At 43.9% G+C, this 19,479-nt stretch overlaps 1 protein-coding gene across 3 annotated transcripts in view; it reads right to left on the reverse strand.

The window, feature by feature from the left end:
• Window positions 1-19,479, reverse strand: part of LOC129702875 (gamma-taxilin-like) — a 69,030-nt gene that overhangs the window by 19,806 nt on the left and 29,745 nt on the right. For all 3 annotated transcript variants that reach the window (XM_055644936.1, XM_055644937.1, XM_055644935.1), the window contains 3 exons: window positions 11,825-12,137; window positions 3,646-3,737; window positions 313-483 (listed from right to left, as the gene is read on the reverse strand). In XM_055644936.1, coding sequence (XP_055500911.1) covers window positions 313-483; window positions 3,646-3,737; window positions 11,825-12,137 — 576 coding nt within the window. The remainder of the gene's footprint in view (window positions 1-312; window positions 484-3,645; window positions 3,738-11,824; window positions 12,138-19,479) is intronic.

Below are 19,479 nucleotides of genomic sequence, written 5' to 3' on the forward strand. Positions count from 1 at the left end.
GCCTTTCTTTTCAATAGATCTGGGTGGCCAAAGGTGTGGGGTGTGAAATCATCTCCGTTACAAATGGAAAAGTTGACATCAGCCATATTGGAAGTCACAATGGAATGCCGATCATTAGTTTTAAGGGGTATTTTTAAATGTTTCATCTGAAAATATGAATAGCCCAAGCGCAGTTGTCTGTCCAAAATTTGGAAAGGACATGGCATCAGAAAGGCAGTCCTATAATGAACAACTGGAGTTCCATTGATGGCTGCAGTACAATCTGGGCCCTCAGGATCTATCCACATTACTTCAAGTGCTGGGGACCCTTACCTTTAATGTCTTGTTGTGGCGCTGAAGTTCGCGACAAAGACTCTCCAGTTTACTTCGTGCCAAAATAGCCTTGCTGTGTTCACTCTGCAAGTGAACCTTCTCCTTCGCCACCTGCGTCTGATTCTTCTGAAGTAGTTTTATTTGCTTCTGGACACTTCTGTTCTCTTCCAACTAGAAATAGCAATTTGAAGAAATGATGAATCAAAAAATTTGGGTCAATTGCCTTCCACCAACATGTTTCCATGTTACTGAAACAATAAATCAAATGCCTAGCTTTTCTATAACGCACTCCACTCGGCTACTGAGCACTCAAAAGTCAGGCATAGAGCTATCATTGTTGAAGTTCTAGTTTTAATCGCTGATTGGATAGCGCGAAAAGCAACTAGAGTCAAATATCCAAAATGCATCGTGACAACACAAGTGTATGGTACACAAGTTAAATGGTACTTTTCCACTATGAAAATTGGGATCAACTTCACAAATGTGCCCAGCAACACAAATGACACTTGCATCAACCAAATCAGCCCAGTGTTTCAACGTTATGATAATTTATAAAAGTCAGAGAAAGTCAATAAGGATTTCTCAATTGTTATGACAAATATGGAACCTATAATAATCTAACTTGTTTTAAGCCCATGTGATTTGATGTGAATAACTTAGTAAAAACATCCATGCCAATCAAGTGAGAAAGAAAAAAAGTAAATGATTATAGAGACTCAGACATGTGCACATCTTCAAAGGTTGGGAAGATGATGTGGCATTCATCACTCAGATGAATCCTATGTCAGTAATCCATCAGAGTACAAAAAAAAGCAATTAAGCAATGATCTGCTATTGCAAATGGATGGGACGAGATCTTTTGATTGGAAGACAAATTGGGGAATCCAGGTTTTACATGAATCAGAAGAAGAAATAAGCCTCAGATATGCAAATATTTGAAAAAATAACATTAAAGCTGTTTTAAATAAAGAACCAAAGTATAAGGAGCAAATCATTTGGCCTGTGAGTATGCTCTCCATTCATCAAGATCATGGCTGACATTCGATCTTAGCATTATTTCCCTGCATTATTCCCACATCCCTTGATTCACTCAGTTTCTAGAAACCTATCAATCCATTTTGAATGAACTCAGTGAGCGAGCCTTCATAGCTCTCCAGGGTAGAGAATCTCAAAGACACGCTATCATCTTTACAAAGCCATTTATTTCCTCATTTAACAGCCGGTTAGTTATTTTGAGCCCGTGACTTTTGATTCTACACTTCTCAATCATGCAAAGCATCCACCCATTCAGAAACATTTTTTTGTGAACTGTGGAGATATCTGCTCTTGGTTGTCTTTTGTTTTGAGCAAAAACAAACAGAGCATGGAATCTTGGAGGGAGTACCCTGTTTAGTAACAATTAAAGGCTGAGAAAAGGAGGGGTTTGGAAATGAGCAAAACAGCAGTGAAATAGGGAGAACATGCAACCAGTCTTGTGAATCAAGGTCCTTCCTCAACGTGTATTAACCCCATAGCCCCTGACCTTTGGGGTAATCCAACACTGTTGTGCTTTACTCAAGTTTCCAGCGTTTGCAGTTCTTTGGGTCCTCTCCTCGCACCTTCCTTGCTTATTCTGAACCCTGACTACAACTCCAGACATAGCCTTTGTACACTCCATGCACCATGTCTACATTCCAGGTCTGAAGGAAGGTCTCAACCCAAAACATCACCTATCCATTTTCTCCAGAGATGCTGCCTGATTCCTGAATTCCTCTAGCACTTTGTGTCCATCTATCCTCCAGGGGCATTCTGAGATAATGGCAGTATTTAATACCAGCACTGATATATAGATCATAGGTGCAGGTGTAGGCCATTTGGCCCTTCGAGCCAGCACCGCCATTTAATGTGATCATGGCTGATCATCCACAATCAGTACCCCGTTCCTGCCTTCACCCCATACCCCTTGATTCCGCTAGCCCTAAGAGCTCTAACTAACTCTCTTTTGAATGCATATAGTGAATCGGCCTCCACTGCTTTCTCAGGCAGAGAATTCCACAAATTCACAACTCTGTGTGAAAATGTTTTTCCTCATCTCAGTTTTAAACGGCCTACCCCTTTTTCTTAAACTGTGGCCCATGGTTCTGGACTCCCCCAACATCATGAACATGTTTCCTGCAGTTAGCGTGTCCAATCGCTTAATAATCTTATGTTTCAATAAGATTCCCTCTCATCCTAAATTCCAGTGAGTACAAGCCCAGTCACTCCATTCTTTCATCATATGACAGTCCGCCATCCTGGGAATTAACCTTGTGAACCTACACTGCACTCCCTCAATAGCAAGAATGTCCTTCCTCAAATTAGGAGACCAAAACTGGATACAATACTCTAGGTGTGGCCTCACCAGGGCCCTGTACAACTGCAGAGAAGTAGTTGCAGATTAAAGTGTACCCAGTTTTGATTCGGGTGGACCCGTGCATACTTTGCCCAACGCATGGATACTTATTCAGAACCAAGGTACATTGGTGAACCAACCTTCTGGTTAAAGCACGTCCACATTTTGTACTGCCGTTGCCAATCATGACCAAAACATATTCCATGTAAATGCTAAAAACTTGATGAATAAGAACTTAAGGGCACAGGCCATTCAGTCCCTCAGGCCCGATTCCTGCCATAGCATTTCCTGGCTAATCCTTTAACTCAGCACCACTTAACTACACTAACCTTATATTTCTTGATTTCCATGATATCTTTCAACTGGGCTCTACATCACCCTTGGGTATAGAATTCCAAACTGTGCAAAAAAAAAATCCTTCTCATTTGTTCGAAAATACTAATCCCTTATTCCAAGACTGTGATCCCTGATTCCCGACACCATAACCGGAGAAAATGACATATCTGAATCTGTCTATCCAGTCTTTAAAAAATGTTATATTTTCAATGAAATTGCCTCTTCTCAACAAGAGAGTATACGGTCAGTTTATGCAATCAATCCGGTGAATGTTTGTTGCTCCCCAATCACATGCATATCATTCACATACGTAGGGAGATATCTCAGCAGGGCTGATTGCAGTGTCTAAGTGGAATGGAATTATTAATTAATTAAGTTGAGCAGGAGCCAGCAAGCCCATACATACAACTGGGTTTTAGATGCAATATAACTAACAGTTCTCTGGAAAAATGGTCACTTATACTAATGTTTATCTAATTGCTGGACATATGCTGGTGTGTACGATGGTAAAAACAGGCAGCCACGCCGAACACGCTTCTCCCATCCTCCCTCCACAACAAACCCCGTCCCAAAAGTTCAGCATTAGAAGAGAAGTTGGTTTATTTTGTCCCAGTGAAACAACGTACCAAGTCTGCATACTTCTTGCACAAGGCTGCTAGTTTCTCCTCCGGAGTGCTAAGCGTGTTCAATGCTTGCATCAGCAACATCACCTCCTTCCCTGCAGTGCAATAAGAGAATCAAAGGCAACTTTTTAATTTATTTAGATATATAACTTGCACCTATATCCCCATTTATCATCACAGTTTATGAATCAGCCTCTGGATGTTTCACAAAATCACTGCAGTTTTATTGAGCAATTAAAGCCATTGAGTTTTAAAAAAAAATGCAAAAAAAAAACACAGGCCACCTCTGCTGCCTAAGCAGGGGCACTGAAGTTCACAGCAGAACTGGACAGCAAATGTTAACTGCCAGCTCACAAAATTAAACCACATTATTTAAAAACAACTAAAATCGAGCACAGTTCTTAATTGATAAACACTGACTACCTGTAGTGAGCAGGGTCAAACAGGGAGAGTGAATAGAAAATCCACTGAAATACCTAGTTCTAATAACTTAATCCAGTTCACTGATGATCCAATTTGCCGCAGCTGACCTCCTCAATGCTATGCTATTGGTACAGTTACATATAAACCTCACAAATCAATATTTTTAAAAAGATGTCCAAGTTTCTGAAGGGTTTTTGATCTAAAGCTCTAACGGCTTCCTTTCCATAGAAGCTGCCGAGTATTTGTAGCATTTTCTATTTTTATTGCATTTCCTGCATTGCATTTTTTTTCAACTTGCAAGTTTCTAAATCCAGCGACACCACTGTTCCCTTCCACTAAATATTAGAGCAGTGTCCAGCATTCAGAAAGTGTGGTGTTATGCAAAGTATTTTTAAACCATCATACCCTAGTCCAATCAAATTAAAATGTGAGTGTTAATTAAGCTAGACATCATACACTCGGTGGTAGGCGGCGCGACTTTCGTCAGCAGCGGCCTCTGCAGCCCGTCTGCGTTTTTATTATTTTTTGTCTATGTTTTTATGTAGTTTTTGTTATTTTTTGTTGGGGTATGTGTGTGGGGGGGGGGGGGGGGGGGTGGGGGGGGGGGGGGGGTAACTTTTAAATCTCTCCCTGCACGGGAGCTGGCCGAGTCCAGAGCGGGTGGAGCCGTGGTGGAGCACTGCTGCTGCTGCGGCCGGCACCGGGAGCCTGCGGGTCCCTGGAGGGAGACCGCTTTTCAGGGCTCCCGCAACGGCGACTTCTCCCGCCCAAGTTGCGGGGTTGAAGAGCTCCTGGAGCGGGGCCTTACAGCACCGCCCCGCGCGGCTTGGAATGGCTGCGGGACTCTGCGAGCGCACGCCGGGGGCTCTAACATCAAGACCCGGTGTGCGACCTTGCATCACCTGGCGTGGCTTTAATGGCCGCGGGACAATCGCCATCGCCACCCGGGGGCTTTGACTTTGACTCTGACATCGGGGGGGGGGGGGGGGGGGGGGGGGGGGGGGGTGCAGTGGAGAGATAAGTTTTTTTGGCCTTCCATCACAGGAATGTGATGGATGTTTATGTAAATTATGTTGTGTCTCGGGTCTATTTAACTTTCTGGTGCCTTTCCCCACAGTGGAAAGCTTTGATTCTGCTGTGGGGGGACGTTTGTGTTGAACTCTAAAATGTGGTGTGTCCATTTTATTCATTTTTATTTTTTAACCTACTTCTTTGGTTTGTAATGGAACTTATTATTTAATTTATGTAAAGCACTTTGGGGTCAATACAAATTGACTAAAAATGTGCTATATAAATAAACTTACTTTACTTTACTACTACTACTTCAACATCGTGTTCCACTACTTTGGAAAAGCTTTTCTTGACTTTAGAAATCTTGGAAAATTCAAGTTAATCTTACCTGAATATCAATAGTTCTAACAATGGAGTAACATCTACTTTTCACCACTCAATGATTCTGCTCCAAATCAAGGTGCTAAATATTAGTTCTAGAATGCACCAACAAGCACCCAGGAGAGAATATGCACGTGTTTGCTGCAGAGTAAAGCAGTAGCTGCAGCTTGCCTTAGGTCTCCCTACATTAGTGCGCCTCAGTGCAATACCAGGAGGAGTATTCCACTCCTGGCACCTATCATTTCAGAATAAAGATGGTAAAATTAGAAGTATTTTCTGCTCAAAGCCCGCAACCAGACGGAATCAAAGAACCAAGGAACCACATTTTTGCTTTTGAAGTAAAGTCAAAGAGAATTTGCATTTTTGTCTTTAACGCAGGTAATCTTGTACTTCCGGTGGCGCTGGTGCCAGCAGCCTCCACCTACAGCCCGGTATCTTTTTGTTTTTTTGTTTATTTAGTTATGTTAAAAGTGTATTTTTTTGTGTTTTTTGGTGTTTTTATGTGGGGGAAGAGGGCACGGTGCGGGGGATACCGTACTTCAGCCGCTTCCTGGTGAGGACGCGACTATTATTCGAGTCGCGTCCTCCCCCCCCCCCACAGCGGCCTACCTACCTGGATTGGCGCGGCCTTTCCTGCCGGGATCGACCGGAGCTCCAGCAGCGGCGGGGACAGCGCTGGAACATCGCGGGGCTGGCGATGCCTTACCGGGGGTCGCCGTCTGGAGCCCGGAGTGCTGGACCTGCTGCACCAACATCATGGAGCTGCGGTTTGCAGAGCTCCCAACGCGGGCGGCGCTGACTAACAACGCGGGGTCCTGCGACTCTGCCCAGCTCGGCCTGTGGACTCAGGAGCTGCAGACTCCGGCAGCGGGAGGCGGCTGATCAGAAGGTCCGGGCCGCTGAGGAGGAGGATGCTCACCGTCGGGGTTCGGCGTCAGCGTTCCACCAGCCCGGCGTGAGGGCCTGAACATCGGGCCACCCGGGGCGGCGACTGCGGGTGCTCGGAAGGCCCCGACCACGGATGGACACGGAGGGGAGGCTGGCTGGACTATGGTGCCTTCCTCACCTGGGTGCCATTTATGTTATGTTGTGTTGTGGACTTTCTGTGTTTGTGCTTTTGTTAAATTTTTAATTCAATTTCAATTTTATTTTTAATATGTTTTATTTATTTATTTATTATTTATTTTTATTATTTTTATTGTGATTTTTTTTAACGATACTGCCTGTACGGGAAATTCATTTCGTTGTCTCAAAGTGAGGCAACGACAATAAAATTTGAATACAAGAATACAAGGTAGAACCTTATCCAAATGGTCTTGACACACTGACACTGATCCAGTCAAAGCCACACACAAGCTCAACAGGTAGTGTAAAGAGAAAAATATATTAGAGTGCAGAATATAGTGTCACAGAGTTATAGTGTCACAGAGTTATAGAAAAAGTGCAAGAGCCACAGTGAGGTAGGTTGGGAGATCAGAATTACAACCTTATGGGAGGACAGTTCAGCAGCCAGATAACAGCAGAGAAGAAACACTCCTGAATTTGGCAGTACGAGCTTTGCGTGCTTATTGTTGATAGCAAAACCGCATCTTGCATCCGTTTATTTTGTCACATTTGCATTCATACGAACATTCATCAAGTAAGTTTTGACGGTATCCACCTCTCTGCCCTCTTCTTCTTCCAAAACTATTTGTCTTTCCATCATTTCTCTTTGGTTTACCTGGGGCTTGACATGTCTTTGCAAAAAATAAATAAAAATTTGGACATTTGACCCCCAGCAGGACAACATGAATCCTTGCCAAAATGTCAAAAAAACTCAAACATCTTCAGCTTTGGAATGACCCTTACCGTGTCTGTGTTCCTTGCTAGTGCCAGTAGATGTCACCCTGTTAACACGACTGACTCCATCCAATCCCATGGTCTGAAACTGGGTTTCCCCTGCTTCAAATGAAGCAGCAACTGTCAGTGTTTCCAGCGTGTCACCTTTCCCCAACAATTCAAGCGTCGCAAGCCATTTGATTTGCAACTTTGTACAACTTGAATCCCCAAATTTGATTTTCTAACTCAGCTGCATAGTTGGTTGCTGCACTCAGAAACTTGATGCAATCTTGTGACAAACTGAGCAATGTTCCCCCCTCTTTCTGTGTGTGACCACAGATGCACATCAATGTGCGATTAAGAGTCGGCTAACCTGAAATGACCACTTTGTTCAGGGCCATTTGGCATTGGCTATAGTCGCTAGACTTGCACACATGTCCAAGTCCCGGGAATCTTTTTCTCCAATTAAAAATGTTCCATATTTTGTATTTCCTTGTTGTATGGGAGATGATTTTGGCACATGGGCACCATGCCAATTCTCAGAGGACCCCATCCCCCTACTAATTGTCCCTCTGGACAATTCTCCCCTATTCCCATGAGCTCCCCCCAGATTCTACCAATCTCCCACACACTAAGGGTCGATTGCCTTGTCAGTGCACATGTCTTTGGAATGTGGGAGGATACCAGAGCATCTCAAGGGAACCCATGCGGTCATTGGGAGACCACACGACAACAAGCTCCAGGGGTCAGGACTGAACCCAGCTCACTGCTGTGAGGCAACTACTCTATTAGTTGAACAACCACATTGAAGCTACGGCCAGGAAAGCACACCATTACCTCCACTTTCTCAGAAGAATTGGGAAGCTCACCACGTCTCCAATGATTCTTACCAACGTCTAAGATGCACCGTAGGAAGCATGGTTTAGCATCATTGGTCTGAAGAAGGGTCCTGACCCCAAGTGTCACCAAGCCTGACCCGATGAGTTATTCTAGCATTGTGGCTATCTGTGGTTTAGCATTAGTTCTGCTCAAGACTGCATAATGCTTCGTCAAAGCATAATCTGCTCTATCTCCTGTCTCTGGAAGCGTCTTGAAAATCTCCCGAACTGAAGCTCCAGCATTGTACCATAGCAATGCTCTCTGTCGTGTGAGCTGCACCGGCGTTACCTTGTTGGCAAACCGTCCCAGGTTGTCCAGTTAGGCATCAAATTCTTCTGACTGTGCCTCTGAACGCACACTCATCATTACACTCGCTTCCCCACTCAGGTCAAATAGATTCAATCCTGATTCCAGCTGCTTTGACTCCACTAAACGCCATGTCTACCTCAAAAGTTGAACTACATAATTCCTCATTCATCCTCCTTGCCAGTGTCGCCCTGGCTTGCTGCTCTTCCAGTTTCAGCCACTGTTGGTGCGACACTGGGAGGTGAGCAAGACGGAGGAGGCGGTGGAGAGTAACCCCTGGCAAGTCGCCTTCTCTTTCTGCTCCCCTGAAGTCACCAACATACTGCACCTCGGATTCCTGGGGAGGAGGTAGTGGCGGCGATGTGGAGGGGGGACGACGACAAAGTGACGGCCGTCCGGTAGAAGTAGCAGCTGGTGAGGGGAGAAAGACCCCCATGGTGTCCGAGCACATCCGGTCAGTAGCCTGAAGAAAGCCAGGCAATATTGTCCATTGCGTAGGAAAGAAATGCAGATGCTGTTTTAAATCGTAGATAGACACAAAATGCTGGAGTAACTCAGTGGGACAGGCAGCATCTCTGGAGAGAAGGAATGGGTGACGTTTCGGGTCAGGACCCTTCTTCAGACTGAGAGTCAGGGGAGGGGGAGATACAGAAATAAGAAGTCCTTACCCTCAATAACTTTTTGTTTGACTACTTCCATTTCCTCCAAACACAAGGCGTAGCTATGGGCACGCGAATGGGCCCCAGCTACGCCTGCCTCTTTGTGGGGTACGTCGAACAATCCTTGTTCGAGACGTACCAGGGTCTCAGCCCCGACCTCTACCTCCGCTACATAGACGATTGCATTGGTGCTACCTCCTGCACCCACACACAACTCACTAACTTCATCAACTTCGCCACTAACTTCCATCCGGCACTCAAATACACCTGGACCATTTCCGACACTTCCCTACCATTTCTTGACCTCACTATCTCCATCACAGGTGATAGACTTTTGACCGACATCCACTATAAACCCACTGACTCCCATGTCTATCTAGACTACACTTCTTCCCACCCTGCTTCCTGTAAGGACTCCATCCCCTACTCCCAATTCCTCCCTTTATGTCGCATCTGCTCCCAAGATGAGGTGTTCCACACCAGGGCATCGGAAATGTCCTCATTCTTCAGGGAACGGGGGTTCCCTTCCCCTACCATAGATGAGGCTCTCACCAGGGTCTCTTCAATACCCCGCAACACTGCTCTCTCTCCCCATCCCCCAACTCGGAACAAGGACAGAGTACCCCTAGTCCTCACCTTCCACCCCACTAGCCATCACATACAACAAATAGTCCTCCGTAATTTTCGCCACCTCAAACGCGACCCCACCACTCGCCACATCTTCCCATCTCCCCGTCTGCTTTCCGCAAAGACCGCTCCCTCCGCAACTCCCTGATCAATTATTCCCTTCACTCTCGCACCACCCCCTCCCCGGGCACTTTCCCTTGCAACCGCAGGAGATGCTACACTTGTCGCTTTACCTCCCCCCTCGACTCCATTCAAGGACCCAAACAGTTGTTCCAGGTGCGACAGAGGTTCACCTGCATCTCCTCCAACCTCATCCATTGCATCCGTTGCTCTAGATGTCAGCTGATCTACATCGGTGAGACCAAGCGTAGGCTTGGCGATTGTTTCGCCGAACACCTCCGCTCAGTCCACATTAACCAACCTGATCTCCCTGTGGCTCAGCACTTCAACTCCCCCTCCCATTTCGAATCCGACCTTTCTGTCCTGGGCATCCTCCATTGCCAGAGTGAGCACCACCGGAAACTGGAGGAGCAGCAACTCGTATTCCGCTTGGGCAGTCTGCATCCCGGTGGCCTGAACATTGACTTCTCCATTTTCTGGTAGCCCTTGCTCCCCTTCTCAGCCCTCCGGCTCCTCCTCTTCTTCGTTTCTTCTCCCCCCTCCCTCCCAACCCTGCATCAGTCTGAAGAAGGGTTTCGGCTCAAAACGTTGCCTATTTCCTTCGCTCCATAGTTCCTGCCGCACACGCTGAGTTTCTCCAGCATTTATGTCTACCTCAGAAGTAAGAAGTAGGCATTATGGGGTTAATGTGGGTGCCCGGGCACAGTGTGAAGTGGTGATGCAAAGACACAGCAGCTGGGATATGCTCTTCAACTCATGAACCATCGGAACAGGTGATCAACGGTCGGTACGAACTAAGTGGGCTGAAGGGCCTAATTTCATGCTGTATCTCTGAACTAAGGTAAAGTAAAGTACTTTACTTTGTCCATTGCGTCAGGTAAACATACAAATCGAGCAACAACTACATAATACCATCTCGATAGAGTTTAGCTTTCGCTCCAAAGATCCTGACCACAGGTGCTGTCTCTGTATGCAGTTTATACGTTCTCCCCGTGACCTGCATGGGTTTCTCTGGGTGCTCTGGTTTCTGCCCATACTCCAAAGACGTACAGGTTTGTAGGTTAATTCGCTTCGGTAAAATTGTAAGTGGTCCCTAGTTTTTAGGATAGTGCTAGTGTGTGGAGATCGCTGGTCAGCGAGAATTCTGTGGGCCTATTTCCGCACTGTATCTCTAAACTAAACTAAGTCAGGGGGTGCCTGTAATTCCCTTCTTCTGCCTTTGTTTCACAAGCATTGTACCTGTATATACATTTAATCGGGTGACTTGCTAGCTTTTAAATTTCCCCACTTCTTGCACCCATTTGCTCATCCGCGATCTACCATGTGTTTCTCTCACCCACGGCCAGCTGACACCACAGACCCTCCAAGTCAACCCGCATTAGATTCAAAACTGCTCCCTTCAATAAATCCTTTCATCCATCCCAATCTCTTCCCCTGTTAAAACCTCCCCAACGTCCCTCCATTTTGTGCTATTCCATGCAAGCCCCAGAACCCCAATGCGCCCCATTTATGGCAAATCCCTCCCACCTCTGAGAAACTCTGAAACTAGCAAATCTCTAATCCATTTGCCATTTTCTCCAGTTTAAAACCTCAAGACCAATCTACCTGGCATAGCTGTCAGCTGCTCTCTCCTCTGACAACAATTTTGGTTTCTAATTTGGCATCAAGTTTCCTTCCATCTATTTACAGAAGAGCCTTGGGAATTCCTCTCTGTAGAAGACAGGCTGTTACTAACACTGCTGTTTGATTCTCCTATGTTTCTCTTTGGACTTCTTCTGCAAGTTCTTATGCACTATTGTAATCGTCAACATTATGCTTCATAACCAAATATGTACAATAATTTAATTCACTTGCCTTGCTCCTTGTAGCGAGCACCAGAAACATCAAGAACAATATTACTTAAACAAAATTACTGCTGATAGAATTCTGGCATTAAATGAGGCTGTACATGTACCCACCTAGAGCCTTTTCCTTGCTCTTATCCAGAACCAGGTGCTGCTCTCCCCCAGCCGGGTCCATTCGCAGCTCTTCGCTGCCAGGTATCTCCCCTCTCGTTTCCAGCGTGACGCAGGTGGGCACGGCAGACAGCAGCCTGTTGTTTCCAGTGTAGCAAGCCTGGTGCAGGTTGCACCCATTCCCAATTAAGTTGGCAGTACTGTCCATCGGCTGCAGGACCGGCTCAGAGTTGGTGCAGGACCCACTCACCAACAAACTTCTGGCAGCCACATCCAGTCTGCAAATCTCCTGAGTTTCCATGGTTTCACTTCCAAACTGCAAGCAAAAAGAGAAGAATCAAAAGCTGTGGGGAAGTGGTGATATTAATGAAAATCCCTGCGTGCGCCTCGCATCAAAGTTAGTCTTACGGCCATAGGAAAGCTGGAGTTGGCCGCCTGACGCTTCAGCCTTTCAATATGATCCTGGCTGATTGGCACCAAACATCACTTCCCACTTCAATGCCAGTCCACACAGCCCGCAATTCCATGATCTTTTAAATATTTATCCACTTCCTCCGATTCCACTCCCCCCACCCCACCAATGATCACTGCAACAGTGGGTTGTGGAAACGAGAATTCCAGAGTTTCTAATGTCCCAGTCATTTAAGAATATATAGCATATTTCAAAAATATATCAAATGAATTGGATGTAAAAGGAGAATAAACAGAAAAAAGTCATCACTTCCAACACCTTAATAAAAGGAAGTTGTGGTGCATTGGACTATTTAAAATTCTTGCCTCACAACAATTTCACACATAATTTGATGATAAAGCAAGATGGTATTTGGGGTAACAGTTAGTGGGTACATAAGTTCTTAACTTCTAGGAGTAGAAAGAGGCCATTTGGCCCATCGTCTATTCTGCCAAACATGGCTGATCTACCTTTCTTTCTCAACCCCATTCTCCTGCCTTTGCCCCCATAACCCGTGACACCCTTACCAATCAAGAATCTGTCAATCTCCACATTAAAAATATCCACTGACTTGGCCTCCACAGCCGTACATACATTGCCCTAGCTTGAAAGTTACAACAGCCTGGTTGGCTTTACACCAACTCCCCAATCCCAAATCAGAAAGAGGCACAGTCAAAAATGAAAACATTCATTTCTGCAGAAACTAACCAAAAGCATTGGGTTTTATTTACACCCAGCAGCAAATGAATGAAAAATCTAGATCGACTAACCCAAGCTGGCAAAAAGACCACACAGACACATGCGATCTATTTTTAATCTTTACAGCAAATATTTAAAAGGGAAGGCAGGATTTGCCTTGGTTTCAGAAAGATCTTCAGCTGCCAATAAACTGGTGAAAATAAAGCAGCAAATTCTTCTCGCTCTTTCCCTTCCCGTGCTTGGGCTCAAATCAACCTTTTGCTATTTAGTTCTGGCCGATTCCCTCAGTTACAAACATTGCAAAGTCAAGAACCAGAAAATGTCCTTCTGTTCCTTATCACCTGCGTCCTCTTTGAATAAAAGCTTCTCATCCCCTCACCCCTGCAAATTATCACATTAGAGCATTCCAGATTTAACTATTAAAGAATGCAAAACTAGGGATGGGTGCAGGAGCTGATTAATGGATGCACTTTGTCTTCAGAAATAAAGTTTGTGCAGATTCTGCAGAGCTGCCATATCTTCTGATTTTTAGTGCTTAAATAAAAACAGTGTCTGCTTCTAAAAATGACTATCACCAAACAGAGTGCTATTTTAAATAGTTTATAAATATTGATTGATCTCCCATCTCCCTCATTTGAGACCTATGCACTAACTTTAATCAGACTTCACTGGGCATTAAATGCTGTACCCCATTATCCTTTGTCTGTGGACTGTGGACAACCTGAATGTATTGCGCGATGTTTCTGGTCGGGATCCGTCTTCAGACTAATTGTACGTGGTGGGCAGGGGTTTGGGGTCAAGAGCTGGAGGTGAGAAAAGACTAGGATCAATCAGGGCCGGCCACTAATGACCTAAGGCAGGGCGGTGCCTGGTAAGCCCATTATTGGCTAGGGATGCTGTGATCTCAAGAGGGAAACAATGTGGATAACTGTGCAACTGGTAAAATGACTAGAGGGGAGTGTCAGTAGAAGTTACTTAAAATGAAATAATGTAATGTTCATACCACTGGGTTGTAAACTACCCAAGTAATATATGAGGTGATGTTTCTCCAATATGTGTGTGGCCTCACCCTGGCAATGGAAGAGGCCCAGGACTGAATGGTCAATGTGGGAATGGAAGTCGAAATGGTTGGTAACCAGGAGACTCCATAGGTGTAGGTGAACCGAGCGCAAGTGTTCATCAAAACAATCGCCAAATCTGAAACATGAACCAATTTCCCATTCCTACGGATGCAGTACTGCTGGGTACTTCTGGGCTTAGTTTTTATGTCACTGGGATTGGAAAATGGAACCTGGCTTTGATACATCTGGTCCAAAATGGCCTCTTACTACATCACTGAAACACCAGCTGCATAACAACAAAAATAATATCCGTTTACATAGCATCTTTGCTACACAACGTATAATGTCCTAAGGTGCTTCAGATGAGGACGACAAGACAAAATTTAACAACAGGACACTTGAGATATTAGCATGGATGCTTCGTCAAAGAGTTGGGTTTTAAATAGCACTTTAAAGGAAGACAGAAAACTAGAAGGAATTCCATAGTTCGAGCCTTGGTAACGGAAATCATGGCTGGCAACAGTAGAGTGATTAAAAATTTATAATTCTAAAATATAGTGAGCACGGGGTTGTGGATCCTTCTCCAGACCCTAAACTTCACCTATTACTTTTCTCCAGAGATGAAGTTCCAGGTTTTGGTGTCTATGTTCGATTTAAACCAGCATCTGCAGTTCCTTCCTACACAGTACTCAATAGATAGCTTATTCAAAACAAAAATGTTTAATAAAGAAACACTGTGCAAAAGAAAATAGTCCAAAGTCCCTAGTACAAGCAAGACAATTCATAGTTCTAAGTTTAATTGGTGTTTGCAGTGTTCAATAACCCAATGGTTGACCGGAAAAAGCTATTCCTGAACCTGGAGCGTACGATTTTCAGACTCCTGTTCCTTCTTCATGATGGCCGGAGTGAAGTGAGATCGTGGCCAGGATGATGCGAGTCCTTGATATTGCTGGCTGCCTTTTTGAGACAACGCCTCCTATACAACCCTTCGATTGGGAGGAGGTCAGTACTCGTGATGAACCAGGCTGTGTCCACTACTTTTTGTGATTTCCTTCATTCCTGGGCGTTCGAGTTGCCAAACCAGATGTTGATGCAAACTTCCATCATGGTCTCTCCCATATACCTGAAGATCCTTCTACCCCACTGCTAATCCAAAATAAAGATTAAATATACAGCAATCAGAAGAGTGATGGCTGAAAAAGTCAGCATAATTTTGTGCTATCTCAAGCTGATGAAGGATAGAACATGGGAGAATGGCCAAACATGCATGGGAACAATTAGGACTGGAGGGGTTTAACATCAAGACAAGGCTCACCTCCTTCTGATTGCACTTCCCAAAGTAATGGTTTATACATGAAAATTCCTGGCCTGCTTGGCAACTGGCAAAATACAAGCAAAAGGTGTTTTTGCTTAAAAGGTGCAAAAAACGACACACTTGTGAAAATCATTCCATTAAATAGTTAAAAGTCACAGATAGAGTCTGCTATCCCTGACAGACTGCTGAATCCTCTGCTGCTGGTCCTGGTAGAGATGTCGTCCTCCACTTCATTGGCAAGAATTCACCAATCATTGACAATTCACTGCTTTCCGCGCATTTTAAAATCAATTGGTTTTTAATGCTCACCTCAGGATCAATGTGGAAAGAAAGCCCGTTTCTTTGTGTGGGTGATTTTGTTATTTCAAAAATCCACATTTGAAGTAAATGAAGAACAGATCCATGGCTATGGTGGGAGCAACCACTGTTGATTTGACACTAACAGCAATGGGATGTGAACATGTACATATTGCTGCGCTAATTCTGTCTTATAAGTGAGTTGCGAAGGCATAGACTCACACCCATAATACACCCACAGGATGAATCAAACTCACAGTTCAAGCTATTTTAATTTCAAAACGAGTCACTTTGTGCGAGTCAGTCGTCCACGTTGATTAGATCCAACAATGTGCACAATGCAATAAATAGGTAACGACATGGACACAGATACCAGTCCCTCACTACAATGATTGCCATACATCGTCTTGGGGAGGGAGGAGACAAACACGAGTGGGACCATCAGTTCAGTTAACACGCCAAATTAAGGAGATCAACAAATAAAGGCAGGCTAAAATTATAAATCGATTCAGAACCAGATGTTTTTGAAGTGGGGCACAAAAGGGAGGATTGCTTCCTCTCTCTATTCCCTAGAGACCCTGGTGAGGAATAGCATACAAACATGCATACAAATTAGGCCATTCAGTCCCCTTAAAACCGCCCCATGGTGAGTGATTAGACTCTAACCTGTGTACTTCTCTATCCCTGGTGATCCTTCCACCACATTGCTCATTAAAAATCAATCTCCCCCGCCTTAAAAATATCGTCCTTTGCCAGGCTTTATAAAATTCAGAACATGAACAGAACATTAGCAATTTTCTGTGTATGTGCAAGAGCATTAGCCAGAACCTATATAACAATCAGTAGACAAACACAATAGAAGCAGCAGTAGACCACATGACCCCCTCAGACTGCCCTGGCATTCAACATTATTTTTATTAATTCAAGGAATTTCGAATTTTCAGGCTGATCCGGCATTTAATTTAAGTATTAAACTTAATACTTGGATTTAGATATAAATATCAAGCCATCAAACATTGCTAGATGAATGAATATGTATTGAATGAACTGATTCACAGATGGTGGCCATTTATTCTACTGTGGATGTGCTGATATTAATGAAGCCAGTCAATTAATTATTTTCTTCTTGTCCTTTTTTGAGAGTTCTGGTTAATTTACTTCAGTGGCTTGCCATTAGTTCAACTGAACTGAATAGTTCAAAATGTGACCGACTTTTATGAAAATATCCAACATCTACAAGCACCATGACCACCACATGAATAGGGCAGCACCCAACAGGCAGAATTTATGAATGGAGTCCCTTAGAACAAGCCACGTCCAGGTCATATATTTCAGTAAATTCATTGAATCGTACAGGATAAAAACAGGCCCTCTGCCACTTTGTTCATGCTGATCAAATTGCCCATCTACACTAATGGCCTGACCCACTTAGGCTATTTTAAGGCAACTGCCAGAGTCATAGCAGGCCACCGAAAAAACGGCGACTGGACGCCCCTTCGCCATAAAATTTGAAATAGAATCATTACTTTAACAAAAAAAAAGTCAGCCAGCACCGCCGACAACCTACATCACCTGGCGACAATCTACATTAACGCGGAGACTACCTACATTAACCTGGGGACAACTACGACAGCACCTACATCAGAAATCAAACTACGTTCATTGGCTTCAAACCCATTGTCACCGACTGTCTCCGAAAATTTTCTCAACGTTGAAAATCCAGCGGCAACCAGAAAGACGCTATGACTCTTTGGGCGACTGAAGAGACTACTCATGACCATACAGGTGACACCCCGGCGACAGCCTAATCGCCTAAAAAAAAAAAAAAATCGCCTAAGTGGGACAGGTCCATAACATGGACATAAATCGCACATTCCCCTAAACCGTTCCAGTCCATAAATAAATAAATATAACTGTACCTGCCTCTACCACCTCTTCCGGCAGCTCATTCCATATACCTACCTTGTGATCAAAAAGTTACCTCTCAGAAAAACTTACCCTACCTAGGTGTAGTCTCTTCGCTGACTGGATAGCACGTAACAAAAAGCTCAGTACACGTGACAATGATTCAATGATGCTTTAATGTCACATGTATCGAGGTACAGTGAAATGCTTTGTTTTGCATACAACCCAGCAAAATCATACAGCAGACCTCACCTAGACATCTCATAATAGTTGCCACGTTTCCGGCACCGACAAAGTTATTCTGATAAGCTGCTCAGAATAAGTAAATTACTATGTCGCAATGAAGTACCAAAGTTAATCACGGAGAACGTTGTTGAAAGAATACTTCATCTGGTCCCCATACACTACTTTTTTGACCGTCTTGGATTTAATTATTTACAGTAAAATATATTTCGCTATTCACATCCATTTTTTAAAACGTGATTGCTACCATGCAACACATGAAGGATGGGATCCCAATTATATTCAAGCAATGCGTGGGTATCTCGCTTACTGTGACTACAGACAGACTTATAACTGCAGTAAGTGAGATGCCCACCCATTGCTTGAATATGACTGGGATCACATCCCTCATGTGTTGCATGGTAGCAATCACTTTTTTTTTTTTTTAAAGGATATGGGGCACAGCGAAATAAATTTTACTGAAAATAATTAAATCCTAGATGGTGGGAGTGCAGGGTAGGAGGAGCAACATGGTGACTGGGGTAGTGGTAGATGGTGGGAATGATGGACAATAACGGGAGGGGGTGTGGAGAAAGGAAAGGTGGTATTACTTGAAATTGACATATGTTAATTCCGCTGGGTTGTAAACTCCTTTCCTGTCACAGATGCTGCCTTGCCTACTGAGTTCCACCAGAAGCTCTCCTTTTTTTTGCTTGTGTTAGTTAGAACTGTGTTGCATGCATTTTATAATTCAACTTTTCAATTTCCCCAGACATGGGGCATCTGTATTCTAGACAGAATGAGTCTCTTTGAAACTTTGAGTCCAACTTGCATACCACCCCATAATGTTATGTCAGATAGCGGGTATGTAACAAATGTGTCGTAATGGCAACATTTTCTGTGTTGGATGAATTTTTGGAGTACATTTTTCTTTAAGCTATTCTGGTCGTGTGGTATTAGTTATACCGAGGTATTGTGTATTCAGTCTCAACAAATTTTGTGATACTTCAACATTCACTCCCATCCACCAAATTGAGAGAAAGAATACAATTTACTCACAATCCGAAGCATCATGTTACGACTGCTTTCTCCAACATTCATAGTTTCTATGTGCATCCATTTCAAATGGTGAGGAATTAAACTACTTGTATTGCATTTGACAATGTTGCATAGTTTATGCAGCAATGTTCTATTTTTCAAAAATATTTCAAGGTATTACTTCACCCTGCTTCTTACCAAAAAGCCATTGAGTTACAAGAATACAGCTTGGCATTAAAGCAGTAGTTCATTTGACTTGTGTACTCACTAGTGGTCCATGCTGGCTAATATAGTGTCCTTGCTATGAACACTAATGCGTGTTTGAAACCTACCCACATTTAATCTTTCTGCTACTGCCTGTGGAAGAATGTTTGGTAAATGAAATGTTTACACATCATGAAGGTATTCTTTCATGAACTTCCATTCATAAAATAATTAATTTCTCTGCTGCTCATCCACAAGATTTTTTCTCGGGTACAAGAGGAAGTAAATCAAAATGTTGGGTATCTGGTGCATGTAGCATAGTAAACAAGCCTTTAAGAGGGAGAATTACCATGCACGTCAAAGAAGACTGAAGGTAATGAAGGAAGATGATATTGGAAAGGACAGAAAAAGGTCAGAATCATATGACGGAGTTCATGCATTACTGTCTAGCTTGTAGCACTAATTA

This window comes from Leucoraja erinacea, chromosome 13 (assembly GCF_028641065.1).
Source record: "Leucoraja erinacea ecotype New England chromosome 13, Leri_hhj_1, whole genome shotgun sequence".
Lineage (NCBI taxonomy): Eukaryota > Metazoa > Chordata > Chondrichthyes > Rajiformes > Rajidae > Leucoraja > Leucoraja erinaceus.